The 20,196-nt window shown below is 42.5% G+C and overlaps 1 protein-coding gene across 2 annotated transcripts in view; it reads left to right on the top strand.

Moving 5' to 3' along the window:
* The first annotated feature begins 1,485 nt into the window (after nt 1-1,485).
* The window catches only part of SNCA (synuclein alpha), a 71,253-nt gene continuing 52,542 nt past the window's right edge, over nt 1,486-20,196 (top strand). The window contains exons 1-4 of one of the 2 annotated variants that reach the window (XM_049815137.1): nt 1,486-1,732; nt 3,598-3,743; nt 10,154-10,195; nt 18,438-18,583. In XM_049815137.1, the coding sequence (XP_049671094.1) occupies nt 3,623-3,743; nt 10,154-10,195; nt 18,438-18,583 (309 nt within the window). In that variant the 5' untranslated portion in view covers nt 1,486-1,732; nt 3,598-3,622. Of the gene's footprint in view, nt 1,733-2,896; nt 3,305-3,597; nt 3,744-10,153; nt 10,196-18,437; nt 18,584-20,196 lie in introns of those variants that run through there. The other variant, XM_049815138.1, reaches the window with a different exon arrangement.

Genomic DNA, 20,196 nt, shown 5'->3' with positions numbered 1-20,196 from the left:
TATGTATTAAGGTATATAAATTGCTGGGCCACTTAACAACATGTGGAAAGAAGGTGATTTTGATTCACTTTGATTTACTTTCTGAAAATGTGCCTTTTTTTTCCCCCAAATTGAGAGGAAATAGAAATATCAGATCTAGTTCTTACACTACTAAGTATGAATGTGCTGCACAGGATGGATGAGATGAAGCACCTTATGTAATTTAATTCCTGAGCACCTTTTTGTTCTTCTTTTTAAGGCTTTCCTTGAGGGCAGAATTATGAAGGAATTATTTGTATTCTCAGTTCACACCTACTTACACAAAGAAATAAAACATATTGCCGAATGCTTGGTTGATTAAAACTAGTAGTGGAATGAACCAAGAGAAAGTTTACCAAACAAACAGTATAGAAATATTAAGGCTTATGAAGAAACCTGACGAGAGGAAGACTCTGCGCTACGTGTTCAGAATGAAAACAAAACCAGGGATGCATCAGCTGTCTTCATGGGATGATAGATGAAAGATGCTCGTTGCAGCTCACAACCTTGTATCTCATCTACACCATGTTCTGTTTCTCTTTTGGAGTGCAATAAAAAACAAACTGTTTCTGTAGGTCTTGCAAGGATTTTATATAGCACATGAACTGATGTACTGAAGCTGAAGGTCCATCTGTTATAGTGCCTTGTCTCCTACTGCTCTTGGCTTTTCGTGCCTAAATTCTGCTACCAAAATAGAGAAGTTTGATAGCGTTCCCTTTCTGGAGAAAAAGTGACTTCTACATATCAGGTTAAGGCTTGAGTAGCAGTGGCCATGGAGCATATGCTGGAGGATGCTAGTAGGGGTTGGGCAGATCTGGCAGGAGTGAGGTGGGGCTTCTCACAGCGTTCCTGATTTGGGATGAAAATTTTTGTGAGCGCACGAAAAGATTTAAGACTCAAAGTACAGCTGCAAAAGCATCACCTCCCACACTTAAAATTGAGCTGGGACCATGCACCTTGCGAGAACAGTCACAGCGAACTCCAGCCACTTAGGGCCGAAGATCTGGAAGCGGAAGAAAAAGCAAGTAGATGCTCGGGGAGATTTTCTAAGGCTTCGGTGAAGTGAAACGTAGGTGTACCGGGGTCACCATCGACAGCTTCCTTACACCACTTCTCGGATGCGGCGCACCAGCCCTTCGAGCGAGCGGTGGGTGTGCGGACTCACAAGCGGGCCGGGTCGCCCGGCCTGCCTTTCGCTCTTGTTCCTCTCCTGGGCTGCACGGACGGAACAAGCGCTCCCAGCTCATCACGCCTCCCACCCACCTCTCTCCCACGGAGGGCGCGAGGGGTTGGGCGCAGGAGGCCGGGCGGGGGGCGCAGCCCCTCCGCCCAAACCCCAGCAGAGGGTGGGCCGGGAGGAGGCGTTGGGGGGGGGGGGGGCGGCGGGAGCCTCCTTCGCTGCCTGCCTGCCTGCCTGCCTCCCTCCGCTCCTCCCTCCCTCCCTCCCTCCCTCCCTCCCTCCCGCGGCGCATCCTCTCTCCACCCCTCGCCCTTGCCTCTCCCTCACACTCGCCGCCTGCGGGGCTGCCGTCGGGGGTGCTGCCAGCAGACCCGGCCTCGGGGATGTGCTGAGAAAGGGGCAGCTCCCCTCGGCCCCCCTCCCCGCCCCCTCCCACGCGTCGCCCCCCGCCTCACCGTCGGCGTCGTCCACCCACCCTCCGACCCACACGCCTGCTCGGAGCGGGTCGGTCGCCGGTGACGGAGGAGCCCGGCGGTAAGTGGCGGGGCAGGCGCCGTCTCCGGGAGCGGCCGGGGGCGCGGGGGCCGCTCCGCTCCGTTCCGTTCCAGCGGCGGCGGGCGGCCGCCAACACCCCGCCCCGGGGCGCCCCGGGTTCGGGGAAGGAGCGGGGCGGCGGGGGTGAACGGCTCCGCTCCGCGTCGGTGCTGCCCGGGGCTGGGCTTTCCGTGCCTGTGTAGCCGCAGGGGTGCGTGTATGTGTGTGTGTGTGTATATATACATACATGTGTAATTATATATATATATATATATATGCGTCCTGTTGAACGTGCTCTTGTGGGCACGGGGGAGGGAGGAGAAGCCGGGCGCTGTGGCCGCCCTGTGCCGACGGTGCGTCAGCTGGAGCCCGTGGGTGCCCACACGGTCGCGTCGCCCAGCTCTCCTCGGTAGGTGCCTCTCTCTCTCTCTCTGTACGTATAGATATAGTCACGACGCCCAGCCCTCTCCCTCCCTCTGCAGGTGCCTGGGTATTATTTGATATCTGATATCCGCCCGCCCGCCGTCCCCAGGTGCCCCTGCACCTGGTCGTGGCGCAGCCCACCCCCCCCACCCGGGGATGGGGACGGGGACGGGCCTGGGGAGCCCCTTGGTGGTGGAGCCGGAGGGTCCCGCGGGCTGGGGCCTGCCTGCCTCCCCCACTCTGTGTATACCCTCCTCACTTCCCCCCCCAGGCCCAGGGTGACAGGTACGGTAGGCAGAGGCAGTTTGGCTGGAGCACAAATATTGCCTTTCTTCACACGCTCGTCACGAGTTAGTGGAAAGCTGCGGCAGCCCAGATGCCTTCCTAGACATCCATTCCTCCTACTCAGCCTCCGGCAGGGAAGAGAAAATAACAGGCAGCACTTCTTTCTGTGTGGGTGGAGGAAGGGAAAGGACTATCGATAACTGATTTGTTGAAGGGGCACCGACTTCTTGGGTTTAATGACTGTTGTAGTAGTTCCAGTGTAGCACTGGGTTATGTAGTTGGTACAGAACTCACTTGGTAGCTTTAGTGCAGTGCTTTTAAAATCCTGCATTCTTGCTTTTGCTTTTTAGTAAAATCTCTTCTCGGTCCTGATACATGCAAAGAATCCATTTGGGAAGACTCAGTTTCCAGAAGAATGACGTGGACTGTGCACAAAATGCTGGACTACTAGAAAAGCAGCATTTTTCTATTTGCTCCATTCCTTCTGGGTCATAATGGCGGTTTCTTATAACAAGTGAACATTTGTCATTTAGGAGGAGTTTGGGTTTTTGTGGCTTGCTTTCATTGTTTTTTAAGTTGCTAGTGTTTCTTTTAAGTCAGATTTTTCCTCTGAATGAGAGGTGGAGTATCATCAAATCACAGGGCTAAATCTTGCAATCAGCACATGAACAGAACTGCCCTTTGGAGGAAATGATGCCTTGGTAGGCAAGGAAGGGAGTTGTATTGATGAATCCATCTTCCAACCAGAGCGGCAACCTCTCTGTAGGATTCTGTGGAAACAGGATCCCTGAGACTTTCTTGGACTGAGGGAACTGCTCTTGCAGCACTGTTTAACTTACTATGTATAGCAGCATGTGAGAAAATGTAAAGGTGATTCGTGTAACCTTACTCCTTGTTTTTCTAGTTATTTAACTGTTCTTTCTGTCTGAAATACTGAGTGCAACCTTGCATATAGAGGGGTGTTTGTGTATGGCTAATAGAGATGTGGATGAAAGCTACATAATATGTGGGTATAAATAATATAATTTTTAAGTAATTGCCATCCCTTTCAGTTTGACTGAATTTTTCCTCCCATTCTGGGATAAAAAGCTGAAAAAAATCTTACTGGAAGTGTACTGTCTTTTTTTTTTTCTTTTCTTTTGTTTTTTTTTCTCCAGAGCTGTGTGAAGAAACTCTTCAGCCATGGATGTGTTCATGAAAGGACTTTCCAAGGCAAAGGAGGGAGTCGTAGCAGCAGCAGAAAAAACCAAGCAGGGTGTGGCAGAGGCAGCAGGAAAGACGAAAGAAGGTGTCCTCTATGTAGGTAGGTGGATGGCAGAGATCATGCTGCTGGTCGGTGTACCCTGACATTCACAGCTGGATCCTCATCAGACCTATTCTTCTGCAAAAAAAATATATGCGAGTCACTCATAGGAGAGACCATTGCAAAACAAACAACAGGAGACTTGTGCCCTCCTGAGCTCCAGTTCTCTGAAGCCGAATATTGGTTCTTAAGTCACTGCATTGTGCTGGCCATACGTTACTGCTCTGTGGAGCCACATCCGTAGTGCCATACTGGATGAGGTTGTGTCGTAGGAGGTGCCTTACAGTACAGGTCACTAGCTGGCACTCTATGCAAGAAGTTTGCTAGGTTAAGGTTGAAGGGATAGTTGGTACAGTAAAAATAATTTATTTTTTTTTAAAAAGTAAAAGCTGAAGTGGAAGGTAGCTTCACAGCATCCAATTGAACACGTGGGGTTTAAGTGGGATTTTAAGAGAAGAAGCTTGAGAGGTTAATTTGGGAACTGAGCATAAGCCATGCTGACTACTTGGCATGCCGACAGTAACATTTTGTATGGCAAAGTGACATCATCTCATCTTTTGAAATTAACTTCATGTTCTGTACTTACTACTGCATATCCATAGCAGATATTTCCCGTGACTTCTCAAGGAAGAGCGACTACAGTTAATGATGTAGGGCAGGTAGACCCCAATGTACCAAAGCAGTTGTTAAGTGACTTATCTAGGCCATACACAAGAGTCTTGCACAGAGCCAGGGATAAAATTCTTTTCCAATCTCCAATCGGTACTTTGATTGCATGATCATCATCTTCACTTAGCAAGTATCGGGCTTTAGAGGACTGTCTTGTGAATGCCGCCATGAAAACTTCACAGGAAAATAATCTACCAAGACCATATGAATAAGTGGTCATTTAAAAAAAAAATTATGGATCTATTTCTCCTATTCATCAAATAAAGCTTTTCTATAAAAGAATGAAGGGGAAAAGATACTCTTTTGTGTAGGTCCTTTCTTTTTTGCTGATTTTGTAGCAGGTCAGTTCTGTAATGGATGCTGTGTGTACCCAGGGAGATGTGCACAGATATCAAAGAGAAGTTAAACAGAGTTGAAAACCTGAGACATTTCTTTTAAGTGGAAGCATTGAAGTGTCTGCAATTCCAAAGTCTTTTCAGGATTCCCTCTGCCCTTGCAGGCTAGTGACAGTCTGCAACAAATTATTCCTGTTCCAGATAGTTTGGACTACTCATTTGGAATACACTTTTCTCCTGCTGAGCCATAGCAAAGTTCAGTGCTCTTGCCAACAGAGATGGCAGTCATTTTGAAAACTAATTGTAAGATGAGTCTATTTTAAAATGAGCATCTGCTCATTTTCGATACATCAAAATAGATGTTCTTTCACTGTACACCGTGCTTGGTATTGGAGTTATTTTTTGGGTTGGGGGGCTTTTTTTTTTTTTTTTAATTTATTTTGTTTTCTTTTAGTTCTTGACTGTGCTTCTGGGGTCATTGATTTCTTTGTATTAGAAACCTGCATTGTGTGCTGAATTAATCTTTGTGTCAGACCTGTTCTCCAGACCGTGATAATATTTGAACCTCGTTCTGCTCACAAAGGCAACGGATACCCTATTGTCTTCAGAGACGCTTTTGATGAGGTTGAACTTTGGAGGGCAGGCTTGCTATTTAGTTCAAGAATAAAATACTGAGGACAGCGGGGCCCTGAGCCATGATAGGGACCAGTGCATATGACTGTAGTAGTGGTAAAGGATCCTTCCCACAGCAGACGCCTGCTTTTCAGGAGGAAAGAGCTATATGCGTGGTTTCAGTTGTGCAGGTAAAAAAGCCTTTGGTTGGAAGCTGTCTCCGGGAGCTCTGGCAGCTCATGTGTCCGCGTATGTGCCGGCCCATACCTGCTTGTAGGGAGCCACGGTTTTCCCAGCTGAAGTTTCAACAGGATCAAGTAGTGTAAGGGGCAAATGAGGAGCAGCATATTTCTCTGTCTACTTCCCAAGCACACAGTGCAGGAGGCTCTTCCAAGCAGCCTTAGCAAAGGCTGGTGTGATCCTCTTTGGTTCTGGAGGCTGGTAACAGTTGCAATGCAAAAGGTGGTGAAACCTCTTTGTGAGAAGAGGAGAGAAGTAGCACACTGCATTAGTGCTCCTGGTAGTTTCTCCCTCCCTATGTCTGTAGCTGGGGTTTTCAGATACAAGTTTCAGAGCCAGATTATACTGTGAAAGCTGCCTGACACCTTGCAAAAAAGAACCTAACACTGGGCTGAGAGAGACCTGTTAATAGTTTTCACTTTCAACAGTCAGCTCCATAACATTCAGCCTTCCATTGCTGCTGGAGAATTAATAAGATGCAAAGTCTTTGGTCCAGATCCCCTAGGTGATACGGCCTCCCACTGAAATCAGTGGAATTTAAGCGAATATGGAAAACATCTGGACCTTTCTGTCCAGAATGCTGTTAGCTATTATGCGAAAGATTGTAACATAATTCTACCTGGTAAGTGTTCTATTAACAAAAGCTGCTGCTTGGGATGAAATGTGGTTGTTGTAACTTTTTTCCCTTTTTCCCACACAAGGAAAGTTCCCTTTTGCACAGCGGGAGCTCTGAGGGAAAGTGGCATATTGGAGGATTAACTGGGGATTTTTTTCCCTCTCCATGCTGAATGAAGTCTATTCTTTCTTCCCTCAGTCCACTGTTTTTGTCGTGCTTTTTAATACCCAAGATACTGTTCAATACAGTCTGTAGTGTGTTTTTATGCTTTCAGGTGGGTTTTTTTTCCCTAAATTCCTCTGCTGATGTACTTCAACAGTGGCCAGCCGAAATCAGTGGCTGTGTCTTGACTCGTACAAGCACAGCATCAGGACCTTTCTTGATGTCAAACAACGGCCTGATTATTGATTAGAAAGGAGGACCGAGGCTCAGCAATCCTGCGCTGCATCGTGTACGCTGTAACTTTAAAACTGTGTCTCTGTGTATCGTTCAAGAGCTGTTGGTGTGAAGCAGTGAGGAAACAAGTGGCAATAGTTACCCCCACTCGCTTTGAAACCAGGAACTGAGAGTAAGAAGGATGCTCTTGCATGCTCTTAGTGATGTATTGCTCAAGAGCTCCTCTGAGCTTTCTTTGTCCTACCAGGGAGCTGAAGTTTTTGCTGAGTTGACTCTTGAGTGCATGTTCAGTGCTCAGAATGGAAGTTTCCAGTCTGATCATTTTTGATGTGTTATACCCTAGCAGAACAAAGGAAGAGTTTTATCAGGAGCAGGGTAGCTAGTGGATGAGTTGTTTACTACTCCCTGTGCTTAGCTGGCACATGGCCTTAGAGTAGAATAGTGCAGTCATGACCTATTTGGCAAGACCATCCAAATTCCTCTGCTGCACTCTCTTTTCATAAGGTTTCTTATTTTCCTTTGGTAACAGAAAAGCCAGCAGAGTAGTCGAGGGACTCAGGGTCCGTCTGGTGCAATACTGAGCTTCAGCACTTGGGAGGAAGTGTCTTCCGTAGGCGGTGATTTCTCCTTCCCCTAATTTGCGCTTATGTCTCCCTGTCTTTAACCAGCTCTGACTAAGCAACCTGAATCTCAGGCAGGACTTCCTTGGAATACTCTCTTTGTCTCTTAAAAAGCCCAGAAATGAGTGTATTGCCAAACTACTGATATACACTTTTGTTTTGGCATAATGACAGTGATGATAATAAATAATGAAATTAAGAGTCTATTATATTTTTTTATAATTACAAAAAGGCAAAAATTCTGGTTTTGGCTTCATCCTCCCCTTGCAGAAACGTGTATTAGAGCAAAGAAAAGTAGCATTACCCTGTACTACCATTGCTCCTGCATCACCTAGGTGGTGTAGGTCAGTGTCAGGTTCCTTAGTCTTTGTATTATCGCTACTCCGATTCCTCTGTTCCCATTGTTATGCAGGGTACAATGAGCAAGTTTATTGATGTTTTGGGAATGCCAGAATGAAAGACAGCTAGTTTCTCTCAGGAAAAATGTGGATGACCAGCTTTCCTTCATTGCCAGAAGTCGTCCTACTGAATTCAACTGTTGTTATTTATAGGCCTGTTCTGGCAGATCCTAATGTATTTCTAGATCCTGTTGTAGCTGTGGCTGCAAAAACAGCTACTTCCATGCAAGTGCGCAGTAGTGGGGCAAATAGTATTGAGCTCTAACATATGCTGTAAGGTCTGGACCACTGCTTAGCTGGTTGTTTGCCAATTAATGGATTTGGCTATACATATCTCTGTTCTGTATGGGTCTGTGAGCTGAGCTTTCATTAAAGAAAAGCCTGTCTTCCGCTAACAGAAAGAGACTAGCGTTTCTGTATCAGTTGTGGTTATAGCAATGTTACCTCAGGGTAAGAGAAGTAAGAGTCAACTTGCATACGCCCCTCTGGAGATAATATGCATTGCAGAGGTCCTCAGGAAGTTCTGGTGTACCATCCATCTCTTACCAGTCCTACGGGACTGAGTACTTGCTATTCACAGGTTTCCATGTGTCTAATAGCTTGGCTTGCAGATAATAACTTCAACAAGATGAACAAGACACTAGCCAGGTCTAACTGCATTTAAAAGCATATGCTTAATATTAAGTATTCTGATAGACACACCGTAAGCCTGAAACCATGTTTAGTCTCTTTCTAGAAGTCACTAGAACCATCACCTGCTTGGATTCCAGTAAGTGTTCAAAGTGCTTTGCTGCTTCAGATCTCGTGGTGCTGCAAGATTGAGAACCAAAGTCCTAAACCAAGTGCTTAGACATTAACACTTTGGATTTAATAAAATGGACAATTCTTTCAATGGTAAATATTTTCAGTGAGACAAAAATAAGCTTTTTAAAAAGAGAAAATCAGAATAAAGGGGGAAAAAGACTTCTCAGCTTTTAACCTCTTCATTAGCTAGTTAAAGGAACATGCCATTTTACTGCATGCAGTATTTGTTTTCCTCTTATTTATCATGGATTATTATTCTGCTCTTGCTCATAGATAACAGAGCCTTTTCAATGCTCTAATCAATCTGATAGTACTATAAATATGTGGCTTAAGTTCCATAAATTGGCACTAGTAGCAAGTAGGACATATTGATGAATGAATTTATATTGTATTTCAGTGTTTAATTGTATTATTGTAAAGAATTGTGGCCAAAGTTGCTTTCTTCTAATATTTTTCTGGTCATATATTTTCCTCTAATATATTTCTGCTTATATCAGTTTGTATATGATTTTACACATAGTGTTAAGCTAAAATTATATAGATGTTAGAAGTGTAAAGTCAGAAGTGTAAATTATAATGTGTAAAATACTGAATGACATGCAGACAAAAAAAAAAGAATTACAAATAAGGTAACTTCTGTGTTAGCAATAATAAAAAAAAAAGACATCCTATCTCCCGCAGACTAGGGTAAGATGATAAGCTAGGAGCCATGTAATGCTTAATTGTTAAGCATCATAGTCCACAGATGGCTACTAATCCCTGAAATGTAGCCAGGTTATAAAACCTGACAAGAACAAGTAGACCTCTGGTAAGTTGAAAGACATGGAGTTAGGTTTTCAACAGCAATACGTGCTAATTTGTTTCTTTTCCCATTGAAGACATGAGAGATTGTTCCCTTTCATGCAGAGTGGTAACAAGTCATGGTGTTTTTACATGGGTGTTCCAGATATGGTTTGGTCTTCAGGGTGGCAGAGTTACACTGCTCGCACAGGTCTTGCATTATGTCTCAGTCTAGTACTAGCTCTAGGTTGCTGTCTGCAGAATCTTTACATGTTGTCACATGTGCCTGTGGCAACGAGGACACTGGATGCGGCAGACCTTGGGTTTGACCCTGGTGGCATTTTCATGTTTGAATCCTATCTACTGTTTAATGTTTCCCTGTTCAGATTAATTTTTGTCTAAATCTGGCTAGCACTACTAGCTCCCCATGATTTTAACCTCTAGGTCTTTCTGTAGTTCAATAATGGTTGTTAATGCCTTCAAACTGAGATCTGGAGAAGAGTTATAAGATGAAATTGTAAGGATGTTCCGGAAACTTGGGCTCTGATCTGCAAAGACATGCGTTAGCCTCTTAGGATGTTAACAGTAACATGGTTTCTGTGCAGAGTCATCCATGTGAGTTTGCAAAGTGGGAGGCTTAATTAACATGGCTATTAAGAAAATGGCAAGGAAGTTGGTATGTACAAGAAAAAAAAACCTGCAGAAGTGTTTCCAGTATTATTCGCCTTTTCCGCAGTCAATACACATTCATGCAGTTGCTGCTTATTGATGGTTTTGCCCTTTCCCTCAGATTGAATTTCTCTTTAATTAATTTTAATAATCTTAGAAAATACTGTATGCAACTGTATGTAATCTGTATATTCATCCCTCTTTATCACCCATCTAGGCTTTACCAGTACTTAAGACATGTATTTTCAACACAATATTGTTCTTTGTTTAGGTTCCAGGACCAAGGAAGGAGTTGTTCATGGTGTCACAACAGGTAAGACAATTATCTCTTAATTTCAACTGCTTCCCTACGTTTGATTAACCAACTGTTTAGCTGTTTAAAATTCTGTGTATTTTTTTTGAGAGCACTCCAATTTATGAATCGTAGAAAAACATAGAACAATTGAGAGGCAGAAAGCAACATTCATTTTGTCAAAACGCATACACTGTTTTACAATCAAATATGTAAATTTAATATAGCTGTATGTGAGAAGAGTTTTTTGAGGGAAGTTCCCAAATCAAAGTCAAGCTGTACTAGTATAAGCCAGGAGACTAACGAAAACAGATTCCTAAACAGAAGGAAATAACTTGCTTTTGTGGAAATAGATAAATCAAGCGGCTTTCTGTTGTTTATTGCCAAAGGTGAACTATTTGGTGCTGGAAAGTTATAAACTAATTGGCATAAAAAAAAAGTGAGGTCTTTCTTAATTTTATTTGTTTGTTTATTTTTTTGCTATGAAGAACGTTGACCTGTAGAAACTGCAAGCCTGGCTTGGGTGCCCAGGCTTGTCTCCTTGTGAGCTGAGGAGGCAGCAAAGGCGGATCTGGAGAAGAGGAATGCTGCTGGAGGAGGGCTGAGGAAGGCAAAGGGGGGAGGGACGGACCTGGGCATATGTCAGGAGGACTTTCATCTGCTGATCTGGGAGCTCATAGTCGGACGGGACCAATGCTAGTGGAAGAGGCGGGAACTACTGCAACAAACGAAGGAGGGAAAATAACGTAGAAGGAGCCTCCTTCATACGGTAGGGACTGCAAGAGGTAGGTAGGTAGGAAGGAAGAACCGCAGGGAGCGTCCGCAGTTAAGGCAAACGAGGTCAGCAGCGTGTCCGCGCTGAAGCCTTTTAGATTGCCCGTGGTGCAGCTGGGATGCAAAACGGAGTTTCACCTCCGCGGTTGGCAACTCGGCCCCGTCGTACAATCGCTGCTGTTCACCGCAGCCTGTACGATCAGACCCCAGCTCCCGTTAAGCTGGCTGCCGTGTAACCGCAGCCGGCCCGACTGCTGCCCGAGCCTCGCAGGCCGAGGAGCGGCAGGGGCAGACCGCGGGGCGGCGTGGGGCCTTCCCCCGCGCGGCTAGGCCCGGGCTGCAGCTGGCCACGCGGGTGATTTGCAGCGGCGGAAGGCGCCCGCCTGCCCGCCCGATGGCCAGCGGCTCCTCCCGGGAGCTTAATACCCGAGTATCCCCTGTACTCTTAGTGGTTCTTCATCCCAGCCTGGGGTCCGTTTCCAGCAACACACAGATAGTGCGGTTTCAGACAAGGTGTGCTTGCAGCACCAACAGTCATGCTGCCGCTGCAGCGTGGACGTGCCCCATCGCCCTCTCTGCTCCCACAAGATTGGTGTGACTCATCAGTGTGTCCCACTGGAGCTGGTTGGGTTGGAAGATCGAAGGGAAATAGCTTATAGGAAAGAAACAAATTCCAGAGTTTTGATAAACTGGTTTGGATTTGTCACAGTTATGAGGGTTTTGAAACATTTTTTTTTGGAATTACTAATCTCTCAGCAGCAACAGCACTTGCAGACTTTGAAGTTAATGCCAGGCATGTACATTCACATTAGCGTTTCTACACAGAAGAGTAGTAAATTCACATTTTAAATTGATTTGCAGGGATCGCTTTAGGTGTGAACTGAAACCAGTAACCAATAATTCGTAGTAAGTGGCAAAATGAATGGAAGTCTTTGATCTCTACAGAGTGCGGGAAAGCCTTAGCTGACCATAGTGCATTGAATAGAATGTGTAATCTTCTGCTGTAGAATGTGGGACTTCTGAAGATGTGAAGAAAATGCATGGCCAAGAACTTTAAGGTGTTTTTCCCCTAAGAAATTAGGAAACAAATAAGTAAGGGAGTAGAAAAGGATTTCTTCTTTCTTTTCGTTTTGTGTACAGCCAGTCTATCATTCACCTGTGCTCACATAAGCCAATGCAAAGGATGAACAACTGTAGGTAAACCAATGGCAGTACTTAATATCACACCCCACATAAATGGTTGAGAAGTCAGTCAAGAGTATTTTTAGTAACAAAACTGAACAGAACGTCTATGATAGTCCTTCAGAGTTTAGCCTCAGGCTGAACGTGCATGCTGTTGTTAGGAGGTTTGAAATCGCATCTTGTTAGACCTCAATTAAGAGAAACATTCAGAGGGATCATTACTATAACCAATAGAGGATTGCAGTAGAATGAGATTTGAGACACATATATCTAATGTCACCACAGATGTGGGAACAGCAACTGACAGCACTAACAAGCAAGTTAATAGAGGTGGTGTCCACTAAGCTGGGCTGTGGTAGATAAAAGTCAAGGGCATTGGCATGTGTATGAAACTTGCTGAAGCGCTGGGACTCTGTAGTGGGCCTGCTTAGTGGGGAGCTTCTTTCCCTTCTGCGAGAAACAACCGGTCTCAAATGCTGCGAGTATCCATCTTTATCTGATTGCAATATGCTTAGTGAGACAGGAAATTTTAAGTAGATGAATAGAATTTTTGCCAAGTTTGAAAAGATGTTAAATTTTGTTCTGCAAGATACAAAACAGACTATAAAGCCAAACATAAGGAGAGCACATCTGTTATGTGCTGTGCCTATGAATAGGAAATTCAGAAAAGTTACAGCTAATTTTAGGCAAAACAGGGGTTGCTCTTCACCCTCTTTAGGAAATGGGTGACACAAAGTGAAACACCCAAAGCTTGGGAATAATGGGTTCTGTGCCACAGTTTGCTTCCTTCTGGCCTATTAAACTGTTTGAAAGGAGTTTGGCTGTTGAATGAAAATGGAAAATGAATAGAAGGCATGCACGTTGAAATGTGGCAATGAGATGAGGAGACCTAATGCAAAATCCAGAGAGCGCAGTTTCTAAAATGAAACAGGATAGGCTTGGTAGTATAAAACCAGAAGAATTGCTTGGGCACATATTTTAAAAATAAATTTTTTTAAAAAATTGCAAGTCTATGAAGGGTTGTTCTGGGAAGCAGGGGAAAGGTAGGTAAAAACAGATTTGGGTTCACTGTAGTGATGCTATGAGATACAATATGAAGACAGTGAGAAATGCTAGTAAAGTCTTAGAAATCAAATCCATTTCAATCAATGCTATTAAAGTTGATGTGACAAACTGCCTTTTAGGGCACTTGTAAAGACCTACTTGTTTCTTTTCATAGGACCAGGAGTTTGCCAGTTCTGGTGGTCTTATGATGCACCAGTGTGTTATTATCATGTGCAACCTGAGGTGCAATAACCCATTTTATGTGCATAAAAATGATTCAAGAGCTTGGAGACAGTCAAATGCAAACTAAAAACTAAAATCACAGATCAAAATGAGTGTGCTCACAGTTGTGCAGTCAGTCCTCTCCTACTGTCTGAGTTCCAAGGTCTTGCTAGTTTTGCTATTTTTTAATAGTTTGTGGTTTAAAACCATTTGCTGGTGAAGGGACTGGGAGCTGATGCACCTCAAAGTGCTGAACAGCTAAATACAGTTTTCAGTCAGTTGCTTTCCAAACCCAGAAATACTAGACAGATGTTTCTTGCTTTAAACAAAGTATGACCTAATTGTACCAGTTTTAGTGGCATCAAGACACTGTAAAATGAGGATGCCAGGCTGTGATTCGCAGGAATATGGTGAGCATGTTATTTGTCAGGTCACCCTTAGAACTTCTGAAGATGAAGTAGGTTTGCTTATTGGTGTTATCGGGTGTTAGCTTGTGTATCTGACTTGCCTGCCTAATTAACATGTCTACTGGCCTTTGACTGTAAATGCATAGTTCATCAATCTTGCTTCTCTCCCAGGGATAAGTGTCCAGAAATGTATAGTATCAAAGATGAAATATTTACAGTCTTATTTCCCGATAATAAAAGTAAAGCACTGGTTTGTACAAAAGATCACAGCCAAAAAGCCCTTGATACCTCAACCATGTGTCTGTTTCCTGAAGCTGAGTCAAGACACAATATCAACAGTTACGAACCATAAGCAAGTGTTTTGCTTAATTCTTTTATCTGATCATTCTTGTTCTTCTTAACATTCTTAGTCAGTGGTATTCTTGTTGTGTTTGTTTTAACTCCATCAGGTATCTTTCAGTAAATTGTATGAATTAAAGAACCCCTCCATGTATTTATGGTTTCTTTGTAAATGAATTCTTCAAGTACCTAAGGCAACCTTATTGTCTGAAATACATATTCAAAAGTATATTTAGTGCAGTAAGAGTAATTTCATGAATTCAGAGAAATCCTGTGGTTTTCATCCACTTTTCTTGTTCTAAATTGAAAGCAATTAGTTCTGATTTTGAATTGCTCCAAAGGTTTTATATTGATATCGTATATTACCCAGTTGTGTATAAAAAGTAGGGAAAAGAAACCTTCAATGCCAATGATTTTTGCACAGTACTATAGTCAGTATTAGAACTTCAGTTTCAAAGTTAGCCTTGGCATGGTCATTGTACACCATCCCAGGATCATTTACTGGAATGGACAGTCTCTGCATAGATGGACAGAAGTAATCAGGTCATAGCACGGCAGAGCTCTGCAGAAGCTGATTTACTCTGTTTCTCAGCACCGTGATGAAAAGCAGACATCAACTTTAGAAAGACTTTTAATGGCTTAAGATCATTAAACAGCCAGGTATTCAGATTAATTTAATTAGTTGCTATCAACCCCCTGCATTCTGAACTGATTTGTTTGTGTGCACTTAATGCTTTTCCCCTGTTACTACTTAGTGTAAGCAATAAAATACATGAGGCTGGAAACCTATTTTGTTTTTTCTTCTCCTGTTGCTAGGGTTTCAGAGCTGAAGGGTCACCAGGCTGGAGCTTATTTACAAAGTCACTCTGGTAAAAGGGACTTTGATGGTGTTTAGGTATTCCTTAGAGACAGAAAAGAAAACTCTCTTTCTCCTACTAGTATGAGTGCTTTTGCAGATCTGTGCTATGTGTATAGTTTGCGGAATTTATCTTCATGACTCTGATTTCTGAAGCAGTGTATGAGAGAGCTTTCAAGGTACCTCCTGTGTCAGCTTTCTTATGCTATGTCTTTGTGCTGGTTTGTCTGGGATAGTGTTAATTTTCTTCATGGTAGCTAGTATGGTGCTATCTTGTGGATTTGTGACCGAAACAGTGCTGATAACACAGAGAGGGATGTTTTAGCTATTGCTGAGCAGTGCTTGCACAGAGTCAAGGTCTTTCCTGCTTCTCACACCGCCCCACCAGCGAGTAGGCTAGGGGTGCACAAGAAGCTGGGAGGGAACACAGATGGGACAGCTGACCCCAACTGGCCCAAGGGATATTCCAGGCCATATGACGTCATACTCTGCAATAAAACGAGGAGGAAGGTTGGCTGGGGGGCTGCTGTTCAGGGACTAGCTGGGCATCCATCAGTCGGTGGTGGGCAATTGTTTTAATTTGCATCACTTGTCTTTCTTGGGTTTTATCTCTCTCTCTTTGTTATTTTCCTTTTCATTACTACTTTTTAAAATTATTTTATATCAATTTTTAAACTGTTCTTATCTCAACCCATGAGTTTTCTCACTTTTACCCTTCCAATTCTCTTCCCCCCCCCCTCATCCTGCCGGGTGCTTAGTTGCTGGCTGGAGTTAAACCATGACAGTCTGAAATAAAAGCAATCTTAAATGTACTGCTTTTGTTACTCCTTCTATCAGGTATCTTCTTGTTGTGCCAGTAACAGTGTTAGTGGCCTGATTCTTTGGGGTTTTTTGTTTGCATGTGCTAAGCCCTTTCTAGGGTAATGTGGGTTTGGGAGGAGAAAACAGACTTCAGGCAGAGCCTTCCCAAAACACTCTAATAGTGGGAACGGCAGCCACTGGGTAGTTATTCTTGGTGAGTGGTCATACTTGCCATGACAGCATAAGTCTGAGAAATGTGGGTTTAATAGTGGAATCGGGAGTTAGGTGTTTTATATTGCAGCATCCACAATGCATTCAGTTTCACTCTATTTCTTGATATTTTGCTTTTGATGTGCAGGTTTTTTAAGATCTTGAGATAATGAAAGTAATTATGACTATTGACAATGAACACAATGCAACCATGCTTTATCATTTTATCAAAAGCAAGGAGTCCGCTCAAGAACAGCTGAGCATGTGATCCTTTGTCAGCACCGAGCCTGCTGAATTTGTCTCTTTTAAATGTTCTGCCTTTCAGTGTATTTTGGAAGAAGGAGTTTTCATGATAGCGTATGTCACTTCCATACAAGGAAAATGACCTTGATTTATGTATCTTCTGTTGGGTTTGTTTTTTCTTTTTTCCTTCTCTCTCAGAAAAGTAATGAGACAGAGGAAAAATAAAAAGCAATACTGAACTTTACCCAAAACACGTCTCTTTCTTTTATTTATTTTTTACATTTCTTCAAGAATGTCACTTTAAAATGTATTTTTGCAAGATGCTACTTTTTTTTACATAGCTCTGTGTGAGAGTTCTTCTTGCCATTCTAAATAATATGAAAGTGTTAACAAGTTTCCGTCTCATAACATTTCTCAGTTTGTTTCTGAAAGACTCAATGCACAATCACATCTTAACATTCTTTGGAAGATATGACGTGTTACTAGGACACACACCTTAAGATATGTGTTTGCAAGAACTAGTGAAAAACTTCCTATATAAATTTTATGTGTAGAATCCAGAGCTTTTTATAGTCTGTAGCTGGTAATAATCAAATGGGGCATCTTAATAGAGGTCTTTCTGCACTTGCTAGCATTATGTCAAACCTTCCCTGAGGGTAACATTTGCTTTTCAGCAAAGCCCACTTTTGATTTTTTTTATTTTTTTTTTTCTGGAAAAATCATGGCAATAGAGTACTGGATGGATACAATGAAATTTCTTGTGAATTTGTACCTTATTAGCATGTATAGGTTGGAAGATATTTGGAACAGACTTTTTCTGTTTCTAATTTCAGACTATGTATAGTCCACTGTTGTTCTGCTCTATAATGAAAGCTTCTGGTTTTGATCGTAACAGAGGGAATACTCAATCAGTTACTATCTTTAGTTAGAATGAGCATTAAATGATCTGCCTTCATTTTCAGTCAGCAGATATTTATTATTTGGGTCTTTAATAAAAATCACATATTGGGCACATGTTGTACCTTTCTAGCTTTTTCCTAATTGTTGTTATTTAATGTCAATCATAACAACCTATACTGCATGCCCTGTGATATGGGCACTGATACTTTTTATGTCTTCTATTCGTGTGTGCTTCCCAAAAAAGGGTGGTCTATCTGCCATGCAGAATCCATGCTGTGCTCAGGGTGCAAATAGAGCTATGAATACGTTTTATGGATCAGATGGGATTTGGGCTGGAGGAAATTATAGGATTAGTTACAATTACAAAACTATATGCCGGATGTTTTTGAAGAACAGTCCCTTGTTTAGATGAGTAAAAGCGTTTCTAGCTGAAAATCTGCCTGTGTAACTTGAAGGCATGAAGTCATCCCATCTCTTCTCTTATAGCAGTTTCATTCACTACAGTGCAAGCTGCTGTCAGAAAGAGCCCTTGGGGATGAATGAGCAGAAAGAACCCAGTGATATTCTGAAAGATAGAATGGCAACTGCTGATGTACATGTAGGCTAAATGAGTTGTTGTTTCCCTGCATCTTGGAAGTTAACTATTAATCTATTTTGCTTTGGCATCTTTGGCATTCAATCTTTTTGCAGGTTAGTATGTAATAGATGGACACATCAGCAGTGGAGCAAAAAATCTCAGAGAATCAGATAAAAGGTTGTATTTGAAATTCTCTGGTTGAGTAACAGTAGCTCTGCTTATTAATCAAGTGTATTTTAGAAAATAAAAATAAAAGAATAATCAATGGCTTTTGAGTCTAATGTAAAAAAATCTTGTCTTCCATGCCCTGTAACATGTAGCAAGTGTTTGGTGGTCTAAGTGGAATGCATTTCCAAACTGGGATATATTGAATAAAATTATTACATGTTACACAGCGAGTTGGGCATAATAAGGCCCCTTAAGTAATGACTTTTCTTCCCTAAAGTACGTACAGCTAGGCATGAATGAAAATGTCAAATGTCTTTCACATGGAAGAAATTGAGCCACAAATAAGGCTTATTTTTACCTCTGCAGCTCCAGTGTTACCAGATGGATAGTCTCATTTCTTAAGATCCACTTGGGGTACACAAAGTGCAATGACCTTATGGCTCTTCACGGTGTTGGGCTGTCAGTGATAGATACGATTGTCTGAAAAGCTTACAGCTCCCAGAGCTGTAACATGTTGTTCCATCTTCTGCTTCTCCTCAGTGGCTGAGAAGACCAAAGAGCAAGTGTCTAATGTTGGGGGAGCTGTGGTGACAGGAGTGACGGCGGTGGCCCAGAAGACAGTGGAAGGAGCAGGGAACATTGCTGCAGCCACTGGCTTGGTGAAGAAGGATCAGCTGGCCAAACAGGTTTGTTTATTTACAGACTTTTCCAGGTGAAGAAGTGAACGATGAGTGGCCTCCCTGAACTGAGGGGCAGATGGAGTGTTTTCTTTTGTGTCTGCCAGTGGTATGAATGCAGGATGATTTGTGTTATGCTAAATGAAGTAACAGCAAAGAAAATGTCTGCTGTTTATAGCTTGTATTTTGAGTGGCTTCCAGGATTTGGGAACTGGAGTAGGATTGGGCATGGAACTTTACTGTTCTGAAAAGTCTTAGCAAGTTTGCATCACGGTTGGAACTGTGATCTAGTGCTGATTCTGAACTTGGCAGCCTCTAGTTGGGGGCCAGCAGCTGTAGGGTTGCTGTACAGTTGAATGGGAAGATAACTTTTTTCCAAATAACTCAGGATTGAAAAGCAACCTGCTAGAGCTGAAAGGTCAAGCACCGAATCTCAGGTTTAACAGCACAATTTTTATCCTTTGCAGATGAAGAGCAGAAGGGTTTGTGTACCAATCCACTAAATGGTTACATACATGGCATCTGAAGTCTAGATCTAGCTATAGAGTCACTATCTTCCATTAATATAGTGACACAAACTCAAAAATGCCTCCAAACTGTTCTGAACTCTTCCGATTAAATTTTCTCTAGCTCATGCTGTAAAACACTCTGTAGATATTTTTATTCCAGCACCAAGGTGAGCATTAAGTATTTGCATAATACTAAGCGTTACTACATTTTTGTTGCTGATACACTGCAGTTATATACATCCACTTACACTGGGTAAAAAGTGACCCCAAATAGCTGGTGGGAACGATGCTTTAAAATGTGTATATTGTTGTTTGGAGACAAAAATAACCCAGAAGAGACAAATACATCCTTTTGTGTTGTTTTCTGTATGAACATTTAAGTGTTAGAAAAAAATAGGATTACAAAGAATATTAGTATTTGCACAAAAATATGGGTGTCTCATGGATTTAGCATGAAAAAGTTCTGTGGTGTATCTTATTTCCAATTAGTGTCCAGAGGAGCTGTTAAAATTGAATCCTTAAAAACTCTTCTTTATCATTATCTGTTATTGAAGTGAATTCCTGTCTGTCTGACAAATCCTATTGGCGCTTTAGTTTGGGGGGAATAAAAGGGGTATTACTTTGTGGTAGGCATTCACTCCACTGTGGTGGATTGGTCTTGAAAACATCTCACAAGCAGTTTTATTCTCTTTCAGAGCATTTTTCCTGGGGGGCTTTTTAGTCCTTTTTTGCTCAGCTATAAGTAAAATGTTGCTTTTGATGTGGCCATGATCCTTTGTAAAAGCTGTGTTGAAGATTTGCAAAATTAAGTATCTAATGAACTGCCAGGGGTTACACGAGTATGGCATGGCCACAGTAGTCTATACCCTTAGTTTCTGCTAAAGCTCTTTCATAGTTTTATGCTGAGAATATTTTTTTCTGTTTGTAGATCTTCAAACTCAGTGTCATAAGGATCATCATTGCCGTAACACACAATTACCTACTTTAGTATTGACCATACCTAATATGTATATGTTAAGATTAAAAAAAATAGATCCTTACAATTATAGCGTATGAAGCAAATCTCTGCTGACTTTCATTTAATTCTGTTCTGTATATTGTAAAGCTTAAATA

Source organism: Accipiter gentilis, chromosome 12 (assembly GCF_929443795.1).
Source record: "Accipiter gentilis chromosome 12, bAccGen1.1, whole genome shotgun sequence".
In the NCBI taxonomy this organism is placed as follows: domain Eukaryota; kingdom Metazoa; phylum Chordata; class Aves; order Accipitriformes; family Accipitridae; genus Astur; species Astur gentilis.
Note: the sequence above shows the minus strand (reverse complement) of the source record. Positions and strands in the feature narration are given on the sequence as shown.